Here is a 19,353-nt window from a genome sequence, read left to right on the forward strand (position 1 = left end):
TAGGCCAAGCTTAGGGTAATGTAGCAATTATCCAAAGTATGTAATTATGGATATGTAGTGGAACCCAATTATTAATTGGGTGTTATTTTGATGTTGACAGATTCGGGAATCTGTCATCCAATAACTAAGGTTTTGTCAGCAGGACTTCAGCAGTGCGAGGTGAGCCCTCTTCCAGTAGGAACGCGTCTAAGGCACCAAGGCTGAACCGTATATGTGTGATATGTTAGTAACTGAGCGTGGGCGGGGCTCGTATCTCATAGTAGCTGAGTGTGGGCGGGGCCCGTATCTCATAGATACCTAGTGATACTTGTTGTTTGTTTAGAGATTGTATGTATTTTCTTGACTAGTGAGTGTGGGCGGGGCCCGTATCTCATAGTAGCTGAGTGTGGGCGAGGCCTGTATCTCTTATTAGTCGAGTGTGGGCGGGGCCCGAATCTCATAACTGTACTTGATTATGATATATGACCGAATGATAGATTAGTTATACATGTTTTCTGTGTGATACTTGTATGTTTTGGCATAGCAATTGAGTGTGGGCGGCGCCCGTATCTTAGAGATAGTGGAGTGTGGGCAGGGCCTGTATCTCCTAGTTAGCGGTGTGTGGGCGGGGCCCGTATCTCCTAGTTGCATGTTATATGTGTATGGTATGTGATAGTTTGGGGAGACTCACTAAGCTTCGTGTTTACGGTTTTCAGTTTTGGTTTCAGGTACTTAGTTTTCAAAAGAGGAGCTCGGGAAGATTACAGTGCACACACCATTTGTTCGGCCTGGGATGTTTATACTCTGATATATTTTGACATGTGAGTTTGATACATGACTTATTATTTTTATATGATGAGTATATTTATGGTTTTACTAATGGTTTAAAACGAAATTTTTGGACTGTATTTTTGGGATGTTACATATCATGGGTCATAATGTTGCCTAAATAGGGTCCAAATTAGGGTTTGTCCCCTGTGTGCTGTTGTGATATGTCTCCGAATAAACTCCGTATTCTTGAGGGGAAGAAAAGAGAAGCCTGAGAACCACAACAAAGAAAACGAGATCATTAGATGTCGTCCGGGAGGAGATCACAGAACGAGGCTCCAATGGTCAACTCAGTAAATTCCTTTGAGAAGAGGTTTTTTATGGAAAGTATGAAAACGGATTTTTCTTGCGTCGATCCCTTCTCTTGGGGGAGTAAGGAGATCACATTATTTTTATCCCTTCTCTTACGTCGTCCTTGAACTCGCCGAGTTCATCTGCATCCATAAGAAGGTGTTCAGTCTATGAATCGTCGAGTTCCCCTTGAACTCGCCGAGTCCGTCTTCATGTGGCTGGGACATTGCCTTGAACTCACCGAGTCCGTTCATCCATTTGTTGAGTCCTAAGATTTCCAGGTCCCTAGTGAACCTAAACAACTGGGGAACCTTCGATCTTAACATTTGGTCCATAAACAGAAAGGATTTGGTGGAAAATACACCTTACTCTTCGAGTCCCATGAATGACTCGTCGAGTCCCTCTTTATCCAAAACTATACAGTCAATTATAATGGGTCTTAACGCATCAAAATGATAGATCTAGCCTCCTAGGGTCCATTTCATACGTAAAGCTACAAACTTGATGTACATGCATGGGGCCTTTGGCTCAAAAAGCCATAAAAGGAGGTCTACAAGATGCATGGGGTGTTTATGGCAACAAAGTTGGCACCTTTATGCCATAAGGATCCCCAATAGTTCCAATTCCGAAGTGCAACTTCAAGCATACCCACAAATCCGATTTTAGCTTCTCTATACTCATAAAAAGGGTAGAAATAGCCCCAAATCAAAATCTAAGAGATAGATGGTTAAGGTTCTAGTTTTTACCTTGAATAAGCTGAGAATGGAGTAAAACTACTGGATCTCCTTGCGTCTACTTGAATTTCCAAGCTTCCTTCTTCTTCTCCAACTTCAAACACACACAAAAAGGCACCAAAAGGCTCAAGAACACTCAATAAGGGTTTAGGGTTTCAATCTAGGGCTCCTCTGAGTTGGGAGGGTGATGGAGGCTGGTTTGGGACGAGATAAGGTGTTTAAATAGGGTGCAAACCTTAAACATTAGGGTTTTGTCCAGACAGCTCCTACTCGCCGAGTCGGTCTCCCGACTCGGCGAGTAGATCACTAAAACCCCTGCATAATGTCGAGTCTACTCGACGAGTTGGGCCTCCAACTTGCCGAGTCCTAGAGTAAATTACAACATTAATTGAATTTAAATACGTACAAGGATCGGGTGTTACACTTTAACCCTAAAATGCCCTTAATGCCATTAAATTTCGATGCCCTGCCCCTTTATTTTTCGACTTATTTACAAAAATGCCACAATCCATCTTGGCCATCCATTTTTTTGATCTAATGCTCCACTTTTAGTTCTTGGGTTCTCGGGAAACTATAAGTTTTCAAATTATCCTTCCCCCTCCCCTCTATGTGTGTGTGTGTCTCTCTCTCTCTCTCTCTATATATATATATATATATATATATATATATATATATATATATATATATATATATATATATATATATATATATAACTATTTTAGACATTTCTTGATACCTACTACATAATATACAATCAACTTATGCTTACAATCACTGGATTCTCACCATTACCAAACAAACCCTTAATTTTTGTAGACGGAAATGATGGTTGGATTCATAGAAAACCCTAAACACCACCATGTACCACCATTCACACACTATACCTGACATAGGTTGGGGAGGCTTTCTTTGTATAAACCCTAACACACATGACACATCTGCCATCTCTTTTATCCCAATGAAACCATAACTTTACAAGACCACCATCGATGAGGGATCCCAACTACTTGCAACCTTCTCGGTGCAAGTTGGGAGGTTAACGTCATGTGTTATAGATATATGGCTTGGAAAACGAATGTACCAACCCTCTTCTAGCTAACCCTAAATCCCTTTCGCCCGTCGTGAGTACACACTCACCTTCGTTGTGCCGACACATGTACATCCGCTTGCTCCTTCCTCCATCACGCAAGTACTGAGGCATTTTTGGTAGGTTTTTACACCATCGTCTTTTAGATAGGTGCACACCCTACCATCAGTGGCGAACACAGAACATTTTCGTAGGGGTGGCACTAAAAAAAATCCAAAAAAATCTATATTAGTAGTGTCACTTGTGTTTTAAGTCGGTGCACCCAATAGAAAAAATATTAAAAAAACATTAAAAAAAAATATTTTACACTACGTGCCGGCGTCGGAGCAGTGGCCCGGGACCCCTGGGGCACCACTAAGGTCCGCCACTGCCTACCATCATCAATATTCTAATGCAGTAGTTGCCTCATTTGGAGGCAAATAAAAAGTAATAGTTAATTATTTTTCTAGGACTAATTTCTGACTAAATGTAATTGATTCGGCTGGTGGATCTGGACTTACAGGGACAAAAATTATGAGATGACAGAAATTATTGGTGAATTTGAGTTCAAAGCAGTTGGGGAAATCATAATCAAGGCATGAACATGTTTTTATTTATTAGGGAGGAGGGAGTCGTTCCCACTGAACCCACTGAACCCACTGCCACATCAGCTTTTCTCTTTGATTTTTCTTTATCTTTCCGAACCCACAACACACGGAAATCTTATCTTTCTCAACCCACTCAACCCACTCAATTAAAAAAATACTAAACAACTAAGGTATAAGTCTTAAAATATATGGTACAAGAGAAAATGAGAGAGAGAAAGTAGAGAGAGAGGATGAAGTGGGTTCGTGAAACCAATTAAACAACCCGACGAAGAGGGAGTGGTACCGGCGGTAACTCTATTGCTAATTAAGATTTTACCTTGATTATTTTGTATATATTTTTTTAATTGAGTGGGTTGAGTAGGTTGAGAAAGATAGGATTTACGTGTGTTGTGGGTTCGGAAAGATAAGGAAAAATCAAAGAGAAAAGTTGATGTGACAGTGGGTTCAATGGGTTCAATGGGAACGACTCCCTCATCCCTTACGATTGTACATTCCTTTCAAAATTTAAGTTCCTTCTTTGATTCTTTAGCCAAACAAAACATTTTCATGGTAAAATTTTGGTTTTCTTTTACTTTCCTACAAATCTAACAATGCTGAACCTCCCTCTTAGTAAAGGGGATTACAAGGTAACAAATAAAAAATATATAAACATCTAGCACTTAAAAGTCCATTTCTTTGAGTTGAAATGCCACAATTATAATCACATAGCGCCCCAATACTTAATTTTGTATTTAATCTTGCTTTTGTTTGTAGCAGAAAAAATAATTAAATGACTCAGGCGACTAAGGATGTTGATATTGTGGAATGCTTACCTAAAGGTATTGTTGTCATTATTTGACATTTGATATCATCATTTTATCATTTTCATTTACTGTAATGTGGTTATCATTCTTGCAGTATAGACACCTATAAGCACCACCACATAGAACAAAATCTATGCCAAATCATATAGATTTGTAATAAAAAAAGTGGACGTGATATCAGCAATAGGTCCACAACTCTATGTTTTCTACGAATTTTCTTGATTTTTCAAACATTGGTTTCACTTTTATGGTTTCTTATATTCTCTCTGTTCCAATGATTTGGTTTACTGCAATACATGGAATTGCTCTCATGGTGCCTTATTATTTTCGTTTGATCCCTTCCATCTTCATGTTCAATCCTACTTTCATTTTTTAGTAGTTTCTATTAATTTACATGTTTCAATTAAACTAAAGGAAGAACTTGAGTATATCGATTTACAAGTTGTAGAAAAGAAGTCGGTCTTCTTAGTTTATAGGTAAAATGGTGAAAATATGTTTTGCATATTTTAATTTTAATTCTTTTTTTGTGTTATGGAAATGGCAAGTTAAGGAGATGGGTTGAAGGAACAAAAGTGAATGCAAGACCCTTTACCTATTTGACCTTATGAAAGTCTTAGTATGTAAAAAGTTTATAAAGACGTGTATATGTATAATCATGTTTTTGACTTGTTTTGGTTGAGGATTAAGCTGTTATGAATGAAAAATGTAGACTCAAATGTCATGTTAAAGAGATGTTGTGTCGTTTTGTTATTTTTTTTTTATTATTTATTTTTGCAATTACAAAGAAATTTTGAGTGACTATTATGTGTCTAGTTTGTGTGGCACATGTAAGTAGTTTTTACGAATCAAGTCAATTTAATATCATTTTTTATTTTATTTGAAGGTAACGAAGGCCTTACAATTATTAGTGAATATGAGAGACATGGAATATGATCAAGGAAAATAATAAGAAGGCGTATTATATGGACCCCTCAAGGAAAACAATAAGAAAGCGAAACTAAAAATAAGATTGATTATGTATTGACTTCATCTTGCCTGAGGAGACTTTGCATAACAGCTTAGACTCTAAACACATAAAATATTAAAGCACAACCCAACTAAAAAAATAGTTAAATAGAAGGTTTAATTTACTACAACTATACGGGTGTAAGAAAATTAAAGAAATAATCTTCAAAATTTGACATGTTTACAAAGTGAAAGAGTAATGTATGGACCCGTTCAAAATAGTCAAATTAACTAATGTAATCATAACCATCTTCTTGGTGACTTATTTTGATAAGACATATAGAAGATATGGTGAGTAACTCATTGACTTATGTTTAAAACCATAAACTGTAACCCAACCAAAAAATCGAACATTTTATTAATTTGGTTAACCAAATTGAATAAAGTCACAATAATCTTGTAGTTAATTTAAAAATGGTTACGATTTATCGGTTTTTAGGATTCATATATCTTGAAAATATTTAATCATTTAGTCGTTCAACGAATTGATATTGTCGTATTCATGCGACAATTAAAAGTGTGCTCTTTAAATTTACAAGCTAATCCCCCGCATAATACTAATGTTTCATGAAGTTTGTTTCATAATTTATGCTTCTAGAGAGAAATTGAAGGTTGATTTCCAAATGTAATTAAAAATCAATAACATGTTTCTTAAAAGAGAATATCCGTCGAAAGAAAACTATTAGCCTAAAATAGCTCGTCAAAAGAAAAATAATCGCCACCTAAAGCATTTGTGCTAAAAAACTATTTTCAGTTGCCGCATCGCATATCACATGTTCCCCAATGGAGCTAATTACAAACGAAAACTATTCGTCGTCGTTGTTTTGCGTGGGTAGACTAATAGTGTGTGTGTGTATATATATATATATATATATATATATATATATATATATATATATATATATATATATATATATATATAGGTAATGGTTCAAATGAAAATAAAAAAAATTAAGAACCGTAAGAACCTTTAATTTTAGATGTTTATAAAGGTTTTAGGGTTTAGGGTAAACCCTAAACCATTTATAAACATCTAAAGTTAGAGGTTCTTACGGTTTTTAATCTTTTTTTGTTCTCATTTGAACCACTCCCTATATATATATATATATATATATATATATATATATATATATATATATATAGAGAGAGAGAGAGAGAGAGAGAGAGAAAGAGAGAGAGAGGAGGGTTCAATTGAGAAAAAAAATGTTGAGAATGGGGGAATCATTCTCACCCACTCATTTATTTTTGCCGCAAAAGCCTCCGTCATACCGGCAGAAATGGGAAAGGAATAGACATGTGTTTTTTATATTTTCAGCTATCGTTATTCATAAGTGAATAAAAATGAATCAGATTTTTACTACAGTACATTCGTTATTCAGTTATGAATAAAAACTATGATTTTTTTTTTTTTTTTTTTTTTTTACAGTTTAAATATCATTCATATATGAATATAGCATATAATAAACATAGTATATTCATGTTTAAATATTAGACGATGCATTTAGTTATGAATATTACATAGTATATTCACTTGTGAATATTAGATGGTATATTCACTTATGAATGTTAGATAATATTTTCATATCTGAATATTACATGGTATATCAAATGTGAATATTACATAGTATATTCATTTGTGAATATTAGATGATATATATTTACTTATGAATATTACACAGTATATTCACATATGAATATTACAAGGTATTTTCACAAATATATATAATTTTTATATGTTATTCACATATGAATAACATACAGACTTGCATATTTATTTTTTTGTTTTAATAATCATATACTGAGAAAACATATTCATATATGAATATAACGTGCTAATTTAGTTCATGCATTTCATCAAACAGTTGGAGTACATACAATTTAACTTTTTTTAAAAATGTTAAAAACATGATATTTTGACTATTTAAATATACAAAAGAGTAGATTGATAGAGAATTATATGAAATTTTTCAAAAAAAAAAAAACGATTTGATATTTTTCTAACCTCAATTTTCAAGTTTTATTTGATAATCGATGTTGAATGAATGATATGAAGTGGATTTTTGTTGATTATCGATGATGTTGATCTAATAACGCTGGGAGTATAATTAATCATAGGTGTTGAAGATCTGATCGTATTCAAGCACAATTGAAGGTTGAATTAAAAGAACAAAAAACGAATTTTTGTTGTTAACTGTTGAATTGTGTTGATTATTGACGAAGATCGATGATTGATTAGCACTGGATGATGTTGATGATGGTTTAATTGAAGAAATCTGGATGATTGTTGAAAGTTGGAGAAGAAATTTGAATGATGAACGATGAATGGGTTTGAACTACAGATACGTATTTGAGATTGAAGGTTGTTCTCATATTTACAAGTTTGTCACCGTGTCTTTTTATGCTTGAATAAAATGAGTGGCTGAGAATGATTCCCCCATTCTCAAGCTTTTTTATTTTATCAATTGAACCCACCTCTCTCTCTCTCTCTCTCTCTCTCTCTATATATATATATATATATATATATATATATATATATATATATATATATATATATATATAATTTTGAAAAGGCTCCAATTTAGAAAACCAAATTGTGAATAATTTAAACTGTTCGAATAATATCTTAATTTAGTTCTTACTTTTCGAATCAATATTTTAAAAACCAAAATCACTTTAGATTTACTTATTAGATCAAAATGATCCATAAAATAAATTTCCCTAAGCCACGAGTATCATATTTTATTGTAGAAAAATATATTGCTCAAGTGAAATAAATACTTTGAAATTGCAAGGGATTTCATTGGTTGTAGATCATACAAATCGTTTTCTGTAGTCATGTCCATTAAAGACTAATCAAATAATTTACATGATATAATGTTAATTTATAAGACCATGTGGAGATAACAATAAATAATGAAGACCATAAGTTATTTATTTAAATCTAATGACAACACAACAGTGAGTCTAAGTGAATGGTCTCATCCTTATCCTCGATGCCCAATTGACGACATAGTCGTGATTTCTCAATTGTATTATGCAAACTAGTTTATAAATACGTTAGCTCTAGGCAGGAATACAAGTAAATTGGACATGTAATAAAAAAGAAATTTTTAGATGAATTAGAAACCTGATTTACCAATGAGCAATCGGAATTTTAAAACATCCTAATATAACTAATACTGGCATTTTATACATATAAATTGTCTTACTAGAAGTCTCGATTGGACCAAAACTAATACGGAGTATTACGAATTGAATATTCATTCCACATAAAAACATGCTACACAAAATAATGTTTTAATTCATAACCACTCGTTTGTTGGACAAATAAACAAGTAGAAAGTTTATGTCGTTTTATTTATGTTCAACTTTATTTCGTTTTATTTTTTTTCAGCTAAAATATTGTTCAAATAGTTTAAGAGACAATATGGAATTATTGTTGAAACAACTACATTCAAATACGAAAAATTAAGTATTTGATTAATGCTTTCGTAAATAGACCATTGATTTTAAATACAATTGCAAGGTTAATTATGCAAGTAAAGGAATCGTAATTACATCTATCTCGTAACATATTGTGAAAAATTAATGGGGTGTGGGAAAATAACCGAGCTTCGGTGGTAGGGATGTCAACGGAAGAAAATGGGACGGGGAGTCGGGGACTCCCCGCCCCTTCCCTCGAAATTTTCCCGTTCCCTCATTCCTGTCTCCGTCCTCGAAATGTCCAGCTTTTCTACCCCCACCCCAGAACCCCCCTTAGTACCCCGTTGCTCCGTCCCTGATTGATTTTGAGTTGCTTTTTTTGGGCCAAAAGAAGTTGTTATTTGGGTTAAACAACACTATTTTTTAGGTAACAAATAATTATTTATAGTAGAATTTTATATTTAAAAATAAAAAAGTTACGGTATCTTAAAAACATTATACTAACAACTTAAAACCATGTTTTTGTTGAATTTTGAAAGCTCAAAATCATGTTATCGTTTGTTATATTTATTTATATAATTAATATATGTAAATGTATGTATAGTTTATTAATGGGGTCTCCATGGGGGTTTCGGGATGGGATTGCCCCATCCCTGCTCCCGCCCCGATTTTTTTTAATAAATACTCCCAAACAGGATGGAGGCTCTACGGGACTTTTTGACATCCCTAATTTAAACTAAGGTGTCATATAAAAAAGGATAAATTACTAGGAAATTCATTAAATTAACTACAATGTAATGTATATTTGAAGATTTTTTTTTTACAAAATAACCATCAATTATGGAACATGCATTCTAGGCTGAATAAAAATATTTTTTCTAACAAAAAAATACATTTAGGTCAAACATTCTAGATTCCGAACTGAATTCTGATTTTAAAGTTTGAAAAAAAAAACTCTAGAATTTGAAGATCAAGTTCGAAATCGATGAACAATTTCGAAATGTTAATTTTTTTTTACTAAAGTATAACTAAAAGTTCAACAAACATACTAAATGAAAATTATATATGATATTATGAAATAAATTCAAAGAGTGATATTACACACTTCGAAATAAACATTTTAAATATAAATAGAGAGATTTCTTTAAAAGAATTAAATAAAAATCTAAAATTTGAATAATAGTTGAATGCTTTTAAATTTGTTTAAAATAAAGAACAATAGTTTTTTCAAATTTTAAACAACTTATTTGGAGTGCTTAATTAAATGAATTTCCCTATTTGGAATGCTTTGGAAAAATGGTAGGTTTAATCTAAAATTTTTTGGACTTCTATCGGTGATTTAGTTTTGGTTTTTTGATTTTTTTTTTGTCTTTTAGGTTGATCTCTCTCTCTCTCTCTCTCTCTCTCTCTCTCTCTCTCTCATCCTTCCAGCACCATTGTCACCACCGCCACCACATGTGTTGTGACAACCCTACCTTTATTAGTTGCAACTTCGCCAAAGCATCCTTTTCCGATGGAGGATATTTTTACAACGCCTTAACGGAATTTGATTAAAAGAGCGTTGAACAAAGAATCTTTCATCTTGGGTATGTATTCTGATTTGCAGCAAAAAAAAGTGAAAACAAGGGAGTATCATTGTTTTTATGTTTGTGCAATACCCATGTTCTCATGGGTATTGCACAACATCATAAAAAAAAGGTGAAAACAAAGTTTCATTATTGCGTTATCACTGACTTCCTCTCAAACCTCCTTCCTACAACTATTTACACGCATTTTTACACCTTTCCACTCAATAACTCCCACAACCCAACAAGAACTTGTCGCCAACGATCTCAATGCGCTTTATCATATCATAGACACACTCATAGACGTAAAAAATGGAAAATTATTCTCAACCTTGAACATATCCTTACCGGAAAAACCTGTCTTTACAGGTTCAATTTAAGGGTTTAATGATGAAGGCGATTTAATAGAGAAAAGTAAAAGAGACGGTGGATGTGTGTGTGTGTGTGTGTTGAAGGAATGATGATGGTGATATATTTGCTACAAATGTTTGGTTGGATGTTATAAATATGATTGCTAATAAATATGATGTTACAGGCAATGATCATGTGTTGATTGATGCATAATAGGAAAAAGTTGAGCTATGTGAAGCTTCTATTAGATGCATGGGGAAGGAAGATTGTTTATGGAGATGATGTGAGAAATAGCTTTGGTTCATGGTTGCAACCTTAGATGTGGGATGATATGTCTTTGATTTTCGTTACAGTGAGCATGTGAGATGACTAATGTGTGTGTTAGAGAGAGAAAGAGGGGGAGGTAGGTGAGCCCTTCTTTTATTTTTAATTATTTAAAATCATTAAAATAAATATAAAAGGCAGAAAAAAAACCAATATAAGTTATATAATCGTCTTTTCTTGTTTATAGGACCAAAAATCACCAAAAAGATTCATTCAACATCAAATGATCATCTAATTTTTAACACCCTTCGGTAAAAGCATATTGTTCCATACTCGCACATACACAATACTATTTGATAAACTATTAGCCAAAAGTTTGTCAATAATTTTATATTTGCACCGTATAAAACTCATATGTCTATAATCTTTTGTAAATTTTAAGGGGGTGTTTGGATAGGGAAAAAAGTGGTTGTTTATTGTTTATTTTCACCACAATAAGTTGAGTTGAAGTGTTTGGATGAGAAGCTTTAAAAACCAGCTTATTGTGGTAGGAATAAGCTAAATAAGCTTATTTTAATAAGCAAGAGGGGAAATACTTATTGCTTATTGCTTATTGTGATAGGAATAAGCTAAATAAGCTAATCCAAACACTTTTTAAAAAATTATTTATTCCCACCACAATAAACTAATAAGCTAAAAACACATTTATCCAAACACCCCCTAAATTCTGGCTTTTTAGAATGAGAGATTTTTGGCTTTTGGAATTTGGAGACAAGTTGTTCGCAAGGGCGGAACCAAAAAATTTCATAAGGGGTACACAAAGTTTTCTTACCTTTTAACCTTGAGCACCTATTTATTCTAAGAGTGACCATTTATTGAGAAAAGAAAACTATGAACAAGAATAATAAAGGCTGAAATTTGATTGAATAATATAATTTAAAATAATGTATATGCCTACCCAACATTAATGATCTCATCAAGGCAACAATAGATAAAGTTTTCAAGTTCCTCCATTTTGAACAACATTGCCCTTGCATCGATAATTGAAGGAGGTAACCTACTGAAATGACAAATTGACAAAAATAAAAAGATCTCCAACAACCTGAGGAGAAGCGTAATTAAATTACAAAAAGCTACAAGAATATCAACAAAAAGATAAGGACGACATGATTATATGAAGTACTAAATTTCTTCGCTATAGTTGCCATTGATACAAATTAGAAGCCAAACCTTCAGTCATATAATTGGAAAGATGTTGAGAGGATTTAGTTTGAGATTTCTATATCTATCAAAGGCATGTTCTTGATCAAAAAAAACTTTTGATTTCTTTAAGGACTTAAATCAAACATTTGGTGCGCAACATGAATCCATCATTCAAATGTGCAAAAAACATAGGCAACTCAAAACTTTGGAATCCATATTTGCAACAATAAAAAAATGATCTTCAACACCATCAAGGGCACTAATGGTGTATAGGGATGGACCCACATACAAGGACAAGCCAACAAGATAGGAAGTGAATCAGACAACGCCAACAAAAGCCCAAATACATTTACAGGCTGGCTGACAGCAAAATCCGACCAATTGCACCGAATAGAACTAAACCATGACAAGAAAATCTTTTGTACGAATCATTAGGCAGCATCCCGAGAAACATGGAAAAAGTAATATTATTATATTTAAGGGTACTACCCTTGCAACCACTGGATACAGGAAACACCCAATGATAAACGCAATAAACCGAAATGGTTCGTATGTATAAAAGGGGACCGAGCACGCACTAAACAACTAAGAGAACTATCCTTCCAAGGATAAGCAATTTTTATCATAGCTTCAACTGGTATCTAACTTAATTAGGCATCGAAGAGAAATACCGAGATCCAACCCTCAGTGCTGCTTTTTAACCTAGCGTTTACCCTTCTTTTGCAGTGGATGATCTGACTGCTCATTAAAAAGAGGTTGTCAACGACCGACTATAATGTACATGGATAGTCACGTAGCAACATGTACCGTTCTTAATTTTATTATTAAATTCATCATGCACCAAAAGCTTACATGACCCTTTTTAATTTTTAGATTAAATTCATCTAATTGGAGTTCAAAATTTCAAAAATAGACGATTAAGCCAATTAATTTAATGGTGTGATTATGTGCTTTTCTATGTGAAAGTGTAATTTTAAGGAACAAAGAATAGGAAGATTTTTTTTAAAAGGAAGACCATAAGAAGGAGAAATCGTTAAAGATATAGAGTTCATACCTAATCATGCTACTCCTTGCTCCATGATCATGATACCTTATTGCCACAAGAAAGAAGAAAGGGGATGTGACACTTCTTCGAAAAAATTAAGGCGTAGCATTTGTTACTCCCTGCTCCATGCTAGTTCCGCCCTTGGTTGTTCATTAATGGAATATTGACATTCCCACTAGTCAAACAATTAATGAGCGGCTAACATGGAACAAAACTTCTTCTTTAAACAAAAATCAATAAGATTGTTTGAACGTGGTGATTCTTACTATTATTTGGGCGATTTGGAACCCTCGTAATTCTTTGATCTTTGGAACACAAAAGACAAGGAAAGATGTTTCAACAAATCTGTTATGTATTTATATTTTTGGTTATTTCATAAGAAGTCAGACTTTTAATTAGTTGAGTCGATTTTAGCCACGAAACCTGACTGTTGCTCTTTATTCCTTTTAATTTTTGCTTTTGTACCTTTTTGTATTACGGAATTGATCTTGGACTTGTAACGTTCGAGACATTTTATTATATAAAATGAATTCATCTTGTTTGTTCCACACATTTTTGGTGGTGCAATTATCGTTATATATAATTTGAAGGAGACCAAGTTCATACGTATAGTAGATCCAATATTTGACATTTGAATCAATGGATTCTCAATCGTCATCATCATCACTGAAAGGTTTGGATTTTCCATTCATATGACGAGGAGGAACTTTTGCATCTTTACACATATTTATGAAAATTCGACACTAAAGTTTGAAACTACATTAGAGTAAACATGTGTTAAGGTGTACACAAACTGTTGAGACGAAGAGTCGATAGAGGATGCAACAACGAGAGTAATCATGATGGCGAATGAGAAATTTGGAATAAATAAATAAATAATAGTAACAAACTACAAGAAGACTTACCATAGTAGAAGGATCATAAAGATTAGACACTCTAACCCGATGGGAAGAACCTTGATGGCGTCGACCATCAATAATGAAGTTGGCAACCTTGAGAAGTGAGCAAATTGGCAACAAGGCTGTGTTGAACATAGATGAGTCACTGAATATAGGTGAGGCCAGAGAAATGATCAAATGGAGAAAGAAAACTTTAACTTGGTGGGAAATTGAGAGACTTGATCGAAACCCTTATGTAAGGTGACTTTGTTATCATGTTGAAGTGTAAAAATACCCGTTAGGGTTTGCGTTGTATTGCATCACTGTAAATGGTACATTAATTTACATAAGGAACCGTAGTTTATACATGATATATAAAATAAGAAATAAGTTAAATATTTAACACAACCACTAATTTGGGATATAAATCGGGCAATTATTTCGTGTTTTTAGCTGACACGACACGGTACAACAATTTTTATATAACACAAACATGATGTGCTATTGTGTTTTGTTCTGCTAACACGAAAACGACCCAATTAAAATACGATAAAAATGATCAACACGACAAACACGATAAAAGTGAAATAAAATACACATTTAGTTTATTTAATTCAAAATTAATCTTATAAAACACGATAAACACCACATACACATGTTAATACCATGCCTAATTTTGAACACGATAACAATGCGGTCAAACATCATGTTTTTTACACTCGACATAGATATTTTTTGTCATGCGAGTGTCATGGATTACCACCCTACCACTAATAATTTCACAAATAGAAAAGTTCTGTTAGACCCAAACATATGATAATAATTTGAATCTCACCTCGTAAAATTATGACAACTGATTCAGAAAAGAAGTAATATGTGGGTCGGATGATATGGTAACACCCATGCTCTACCAACATGTCATGAGTTGTGTAATGTGTACGTGTTAATCAGTCTTTTTCATTTTCGGGCCCTCACAAAGATTCTTCCTATAATACTCGGTACCCACATGCCTCTATAATATCAGTTAATCACTATGTCCTTTAACCCTCAATCGAGCAAATAATTACTGTTTTCCTATAGTACTTATAATCAAAAATGGTAAATAACCAATAAATAAACGATTAAAATTTATCTTAAAGAAACCTGCCGCAATTTCACTTTTAATATAGCCTTTCGGTGCCCACATTCCCTACCGCTATCAATTTATATATTTTTTCTTTTTCTATTAAAAACCAATATAGATTTTTACTACTTTAATTTTAGTTTAAATATTACTCCGAAAATTTTACCACTGTCATTTTTTTCGAATTTAGAAAAAGAACACTAAAACACTCTCTAAATTCTAGTGCTTGGGGGCAATATATCCATACGATTTCTTTAGGTTAAGTGTAGTTTGTTCGCCTTTGAGTTCTTATCCAACCAAGAAGTTTCCCCATGTCATGAAAATGGTTATGCAGGAGTAAGGAGTTGCAGGCCTTTGACATGGTATGTGAATGAGTTGCATGTTAATGATCAGAAGAAGTGTTGCATGGCACCATAAAAAAGGTAGAATGTGTAAAACATGTCAAAATATAATTGAAATTAGTCGGATAAGAAAAACCTAGGATATAAGATCTCTAAAAATGACCAGAAGAAGTCCTTTATTGCACATTAAACTCGTATCTTACATTTCATTTCCAGTTATCATAATTTTTACGCCCAAATCATCACAGATTTAACATTTATAGCGGATTCTTAGAGACTGTCCTCCAGATTCATGTAATTGTTATATTTTTATTAGGTATCACTGGAGATTAAAATTCGACCTTGCAACAATAAGACCATTCAAACTTCTAAAAACATAATTACTAACAAAAATGATATTAAAAATTTGATAAGGTAATAACTGTATTTTGGTTTTCCATGTTTTTTTTTGGAATATATTAGATATACCTAATTGGTTTTTTTTTTTTTTTAATTTTAATTTTTTTTTATTATTCTTTGTGTATATACTCATTGACTAATGAGAACCTTGAAGTAGTTATACCAATACAATCTTACAAAATCTTTAGACAATATTTATCGAAAACCAAATAAATGATTCTAGGATGGGAATAGTCGATATTTACGATATACATTGTAACATCGGGATCCTCGAGGTATTATTTCTTATTATTTGGGAGGGCACGGTGTAACATCTCAAAATCAGAGTAAAATTTTCATTTTTTAAAACAACTAAATTACCATAATTGTTTACAAAACATTGTTCCAAAAGTGTTGATCAATAATTAAAGTATCCTAAAATCCAAATAACATAAAATTCGAAGGATGTGCATGATCATGTCATCGCCATGCCACACTCATTTGAAGTACCTGAACAATAAAATGAAATTGTAAACCAAAGATTAGTGAGTTCCCCCAAAAGTACCATATCACAAACATATAACCAAAAAGATACCAGATCCACAACTTCCTGGTTGGATTACCCCTGGCCCACAATTTTTCAGTTGGAATGCTTTGGCCCACAACCCTTCGGTTGGCTTGCCCAATACATAACGGGTCCACAACATCTTGGTTGGATTACCTCTGACCCACAACCTCCCGGTTGGATTACCCCTGGCCCACAACCTCCCGGTTGGAATGCCCCGATTTGTTGGCTGACAACACACAACAGTACAGTCTCAACCCCACCATACCATGTTGACATATACATAACAAATAACATATACCCAACAACATATAATCATATAACCAATCAACAGACAAAGACACATATCTATAGATCACTATCGCATATCAACATCCTATAAACTAGGACACAGATCTAATAGATCACTACAACATATCAACATCCTATATACCAAGATATACAATCTAACGGGTCGGTATTGGCTCCTTCTATGATGACTCGTTTTCCAAACCCAAGTCCTATCGAAGTTTGGTTCGTGCACTTCCATATCTCACTTTTACTTGCCTCAACATCACTTCCACGCTATAATAGATTTGTCTACATATGTAGAATCAAAAAACATATCACACGAATACTCTCAAACATATATTCTGATATTTACAAGGCACCCTTACTCACATACTGTATTTATCAAAATTTGTATCCTCTACTTTACTATGTTATACAAATGCAGATCGGACGGGTGTTCTGATAGTCAAAGATCAACCTCGGGATATCATGTGCTATTAAGTGACATTCTTATTTCATGATCTTCTAAAAGACAACCAACTCTCCCACGATAATGTGTTGAGGCCGAATACAGTAGCATCGCAAATGTCGTTTCGATGCTTGGTGGCTTCACAACATATCACTCTAACTCAATTGTTCCCTACCAAAGACCACTATTATGTATCATGACAATGTTAGTGCTACTTTTCATTCAGGAAATCTTGTGGAACATCAACATAGTACGCATATTGAAATAGATATAGTATATCCATGAAACGGTTGCAAAGGGCAGAGTCAGAGTTCTACATGTCTCGACATGGTACTTGTTAGCCAATATCTTCACTAAAGGGTTAACTCAGAGTTCTCTTTGATGATTTTCACAAGATCTCAATATACGACCACATACAACTTTGATTGCAGATGACAATTAGATATACATGGTCATATTTATGTGTTATTGTAACAAGTTTATTAAAAAAAACTGGAATTAAAGAACATATTCCGTTCTTATTTTAAGCAAAAAGCTCACAAATCTAAAGAAGTTATATAACATAGTTTTTTTTTGAAAGATTTTACTATTGAGTTTTATATAATTAAAATAATTAAAAGTTATAGTATTTCGCTTCTAATTTTGTGGAACATACCCTTGTACCATACGACTACTTTTCATAGGTTGAGTTATTCTTATAGTATATATTCCACCATTGATTAATAGAAACATCAAGCAATTATACATTCTTAATAGAATCTTTCTATTAACAATATTTATTGAAAACCCCATAAATAATTTTGAGATGGGAGAAATATTTTACTCGAGACCAGGAATCTTTTCAAAATGCTCGTACATTCGTTAGCTTAACATTATACAAATAAAATAAAAACCTTTTTACTCTCACTCACCAAGTATTTCCTCTTGCCTATAAATCAGCCTTTCTTCCTTCTTACAACAGTTTTCCATTCAAAACTCCATCCATCATCCATGGCTGTCGATGTTTGCTCTGCTTCCGAAGTTCCTATAAGCCCACGAATCTCCTTCTCCCATGATATCAATGACCCATCTTCAGATATCAACTCGATTCAATCCGATCCCAACAGATCAGACCAATTTCTTCTATCTCCCACTTTCGATTTCGATTTCTGCACCACCTCCAATCTCACACCTGCGGATGAGCTCTTCTCCAATGGAAAAATCCTCCCTACCCAAATCAAAAAACCCAAAATCATTCACCTCCCAGTTCCCAAATCGGAAACTTCACCACCAAATACGGATACCCAGAAGAAACGCCTCAAGGAGTTCATATTCAATGACGAAGAACAACAGAAATCTACATCCACATCGAGATCCTTTTGGCAGTTCAGGAGAAGTACGAGTCTTAATTGCGACAATGGTAAGGGCCCAAAAGGGTTGCTTAGATCCTTATCGATAAAAAGCTTATCACGAAGCTATTCAACTGGTTCAGCTCTGAATCCAAAGGGAAATGGAGGTCCGAAATCCATGGAAAGATCAAAGGAGCCTGTGTCATTAAGAAGATGTTCTAGCGTAGCTCAATCTCAAAATCCCGCTTCTTCTTCTTCTTCTTCCACTCATATGTATTATAGTTATCAAAATTCGAGCTCAAGGAATTCGAAAGGAGGAATTAGAATTATTCCGGTTTTGAACATTCCACCTGCTTACAATATTTCAAAGGGGACTATAAGTTTTTTTGGATTTGGTTCACTTTTGTGTAATGGAAAAGCTAAAAAGAAGAGCAAATCATAAGGCGAGAGTATTTGTATTTTGTTTCTTCTTCTTCTTCTTCTCCTTCTTCTTCTTCTTCTATGTAAATGTTTTGAATGTAAAGTTACAATGTTTTGATTTAATTCAAAAAAAAAAAAAAAAATCATAAGTTAACTTTTTTTTTTCCTAAACCGAAAAAAGGCTGACATTATATTAATAAAACTAGCGAGAGACTTGTTGATAGTGATAGGAAAAAAGTATATATGAAAACGAATAGAAACAAAAAAATCACAAGATTACAAAGATTTTATGAAATATACAAAGTGTATAATTTTCCAACTTTGAGGAATATCGAAAATTGTAAGAGAAACAAACTATTTTATAATAAAATTAGAAAATATGGTTATTTAATAATAAAAAAATGACACATTTTGAT

At 33.3% G+C, this 19,353-nt stretch overlaps 1 protein-coding gene across 1 annotated transcript; it reads left to right on the forward strand.

Moving 5' to 3' along the window:
- Positions 1-18,179: 18,179 nt before the first annotated feature.
- Positions 18,180-18,959, forward strand: LOC145066924 (uncharacterized). The gene has a single exon (XM_079014163.1). It carries the CDS (start codon positions 18,180-18,182, stop codon positions 18,957-18,959), a length of 780 nt encoding a protein of 259 aa, XP_078870289.1.
- The last annotated feature ends 394 nt before the right edge of the window (positions 18,960-19,353 follow it).

This window comes from Lactuca serriola, chromosome 8 (assembly GCF_051521515.1).
Source record: "Lactuca serriola cultivar US96UC23 chromosome 8, Lser_US96UC23_V15, whole genome shotgun sequence".
Classification (NCBI taxonomy): Eukaryota; Viridiplantae; Streptophyta; class Magnoliopsida; order Asterales; family Asteraceae; genus Lactuca; species Lactuca serriola.

What these genes read in the sequence shown, in the direction of transcription:
- LOC145066924 (XM_079014163.1), top strand. Translation starts at nt 18,180, where the DNA reads ATGGCTGTCGATGTTTGCTCTGCTTCCGAAGTTCCTATAAGCCCACGA.